Source organism: Musca autumnalis, unplaced genomic scaffold, assembly GCF_047663935.1.
Source record: "Musca autumnalis isolate F117 unplaced genomic scaffold, ASM4766393v1 scaffold_5, whole genome shotgun sequence".
Classification (NCBI taxonomy): Eukaryota; Metazoa; Arthropoda; class Insecta; order Diptera; family Muscidae; genus Musca; species Musca autumnalis.
This window is the reverse complement of record NW_027412088.1, coordinates 35,600,181-35,602,109: the sequence shown is the minus strand read 5'-3', so window position 1 is coordinate 35,602,109 and position 1,929 is coordinate 35,600,181. Positions and strand designations below refer to the sequence as shown.

At 28.9% G+C, this 1,929-nt stretch overlaps 1 protein-coding gene across 1 annotated transcript; it reads right to left on the bottom strand.

The window, feature by feature from the left end:
• Nucleotides 1-398: 398 nt before the first annotated feature.
• Nucleotides 399-1,508, bottom strand: LOC141406306 (uncharacterized). Its single transcript, XM_073991561.1, has 4 exons — nt 1,430-1,508; nt 1,180-1,338; nt 658-831; nt 399-587 (listed from the first exon to the last, which is right to left on the bottom strand). Exons 1-4 carry the CDS (start codon nt 1,484-1,486, stop codon nt 399-401), a joined length of 579 nt encoding a protein of 192 aa, XP_073847662.1. The 5' UTR covers nt 1,487-1,508.
• Between the last annotated feature and the right edge of the window lie 421 nt (nt 1,509-1,929).

Genomic DNA, 1,929 nt, shown 5'->3' with positions numbered 1-1,929 from the left:
TCCAAATAAGGCAATTTGGCTCGAAATTTCGAGTTTTTAAAGTTATTTTCCGACAAATGACTATGAATAATCATTAAAGGTTATGTCTAGAGTACGTACAAGAAATTTAGTGATATATGGCAAGTCTAATATTAGCCAGGCTTGCCCCATACTAGACTAGTCCTTGACCTGGTAGAGACAAAAATTAAGGGTGTAAAACAAAATTTTTTGCACTTTTTTTTGAATAGAAACACTGCTAACAATATCACCCTATAAAATTATTTTTGGAATTGTTAAATAAACTCAAATCGTTTCGAAGTTATTAACGTTTAAAATTTTTAGGCACTTTTTAGAAGATTCATAAATTAAATTTTTATTTAATTAAAATGTTTATTTAATTTTTCCTTTCTAAAATTATTTTAGATTTTCTTTGATTTCTTGGTTTCAATCACTTCTAAATAATAGGACACCTTACCAATATAGTCCTTGGGATAGTCCTCATAAAAATGCAATACAATCTTATAATATGTATTAAGGAAATTCGTAAGTACTTTAGTAATTAACTGATGGCTGTTATCAATATATAGATTATCCATAATAAGATATCCCTGCAAAGAAAAAATAATAACATTTATTTAACCATTTTTTGTTTTTTTGTATGGGACAGTGTTGTAGTACTGTATATGGGCAGGAGTGATTGACATTGGAATATTGACTCAAAAATTTCATAAAAATTCCCATATAGATATTGGAGTGTTTCTTATCAAGAAATTCGCAAATATTGGCAGTGAAATTCACCAAAAGTGGCCGAAATACTTGAACGTCATTGCGAGCGTATAAGACGATATTTACCTGGAAATAGAATACAAAAAAATTGTATAAAAAAATAATAAAATAAAACAAAATAGAAAAAGTGTTCTGTACTAAATTATAGCAATTAGTTTGCAATTTAGCATAAATAAAAATTAGTAAGGGTATATGAATATGAATACATTAATATATACATATAATCTTATTAAAAAATAGCAAAGCCATTGGTTAGAGTACAAAACTACGGTAGATTAAACACATTGGGTGCTCAATGGAATTCGTTCACAAATCTCACACCATTTAAATCAGATATGGTTTGTCCATGGTTACTCTTCATATAGTTACCAATCAGTAACCATCTGCGCCTTAGACATACATACATATACTTACTGACACATTTCTTAAAACATCTTTGATTAAAGTTTTCATAGTAGCAATGGTTTTGTAACGATTGATCGCTTTCAAGCGGCAGGTATGATTATAAAAATATTTAGGATTTGGGTCGCATTCTAATTTTGTGAATTTGATATAGACTTCACCACAACTACTCTGAAAACGAAAATAATTTAATTAATAATAATAACAATATTTTTAACAAAATTTAATGTAAAATAGGCAGTTTGTTTCGCAATATACTTACTTTTGTGAAAAACCACATTTGAAACAAACCAACTAACCAAATGTGAATCAAATGCATCGTGTTCAAATATATTTAACAAACTGTTCAGTGAAATATTTAATAAATCTATTATTCAAATAAGTGACACGCTTTGTTGCGATAAACTATTAAAATGATTGTACATAAATACATACATTTTCACCCTACACAAAGAGAAAGAATATGGCCATAGGAATTATGCATATACGTATGTATATTATAACACTGTGCGTAGTTATTTAAGTCATGGAAATTAAGCATATTCTGCTTGATTAAACTCAGGGGGCGGGGTTCGTCACAGAAATTTATATTCTACAGTGACTGAGAGGGAAAATACATTTCTTTTTTTGTTGTTCAATCGTTATTTCTTTATTGTTCACGAACGGGCTAGTTCAATTGAACGATTCATTGAAGAGAGCGAATGAACTAGATTCGTCGATTTAGTTCATTATAGTTCAGTAGTTCACTGAGCATCGACCGTA

What these genes read in the sequence shown, in the direction of transcription:
- LOC141406306 (XM_073991561.1), bottom strand. Translation starts at nt 1,486, where the DNA reads ATGCATTTGATTCACATTTGGTTAGTTGGTTTGTTTCAAATGTGGTTT. An exon ending in AAATGTGGTTTTTCACAAAA is followed by an intron (nt 1,339 to 1,429) that starts GTAAGTATATTG and finishes TTTCGTTTTCAG; the next exon opens with AGTAGTTGTGGTGAAGTCTA. An exon ending in ATCACTCCTGCCCATATACA is followed by an intron (nt 588 to 657) that starts GTACTACAACAC and finishes TTTTCTTTGCAG; the next exon opens with GGATATCTTATTATGGATAA.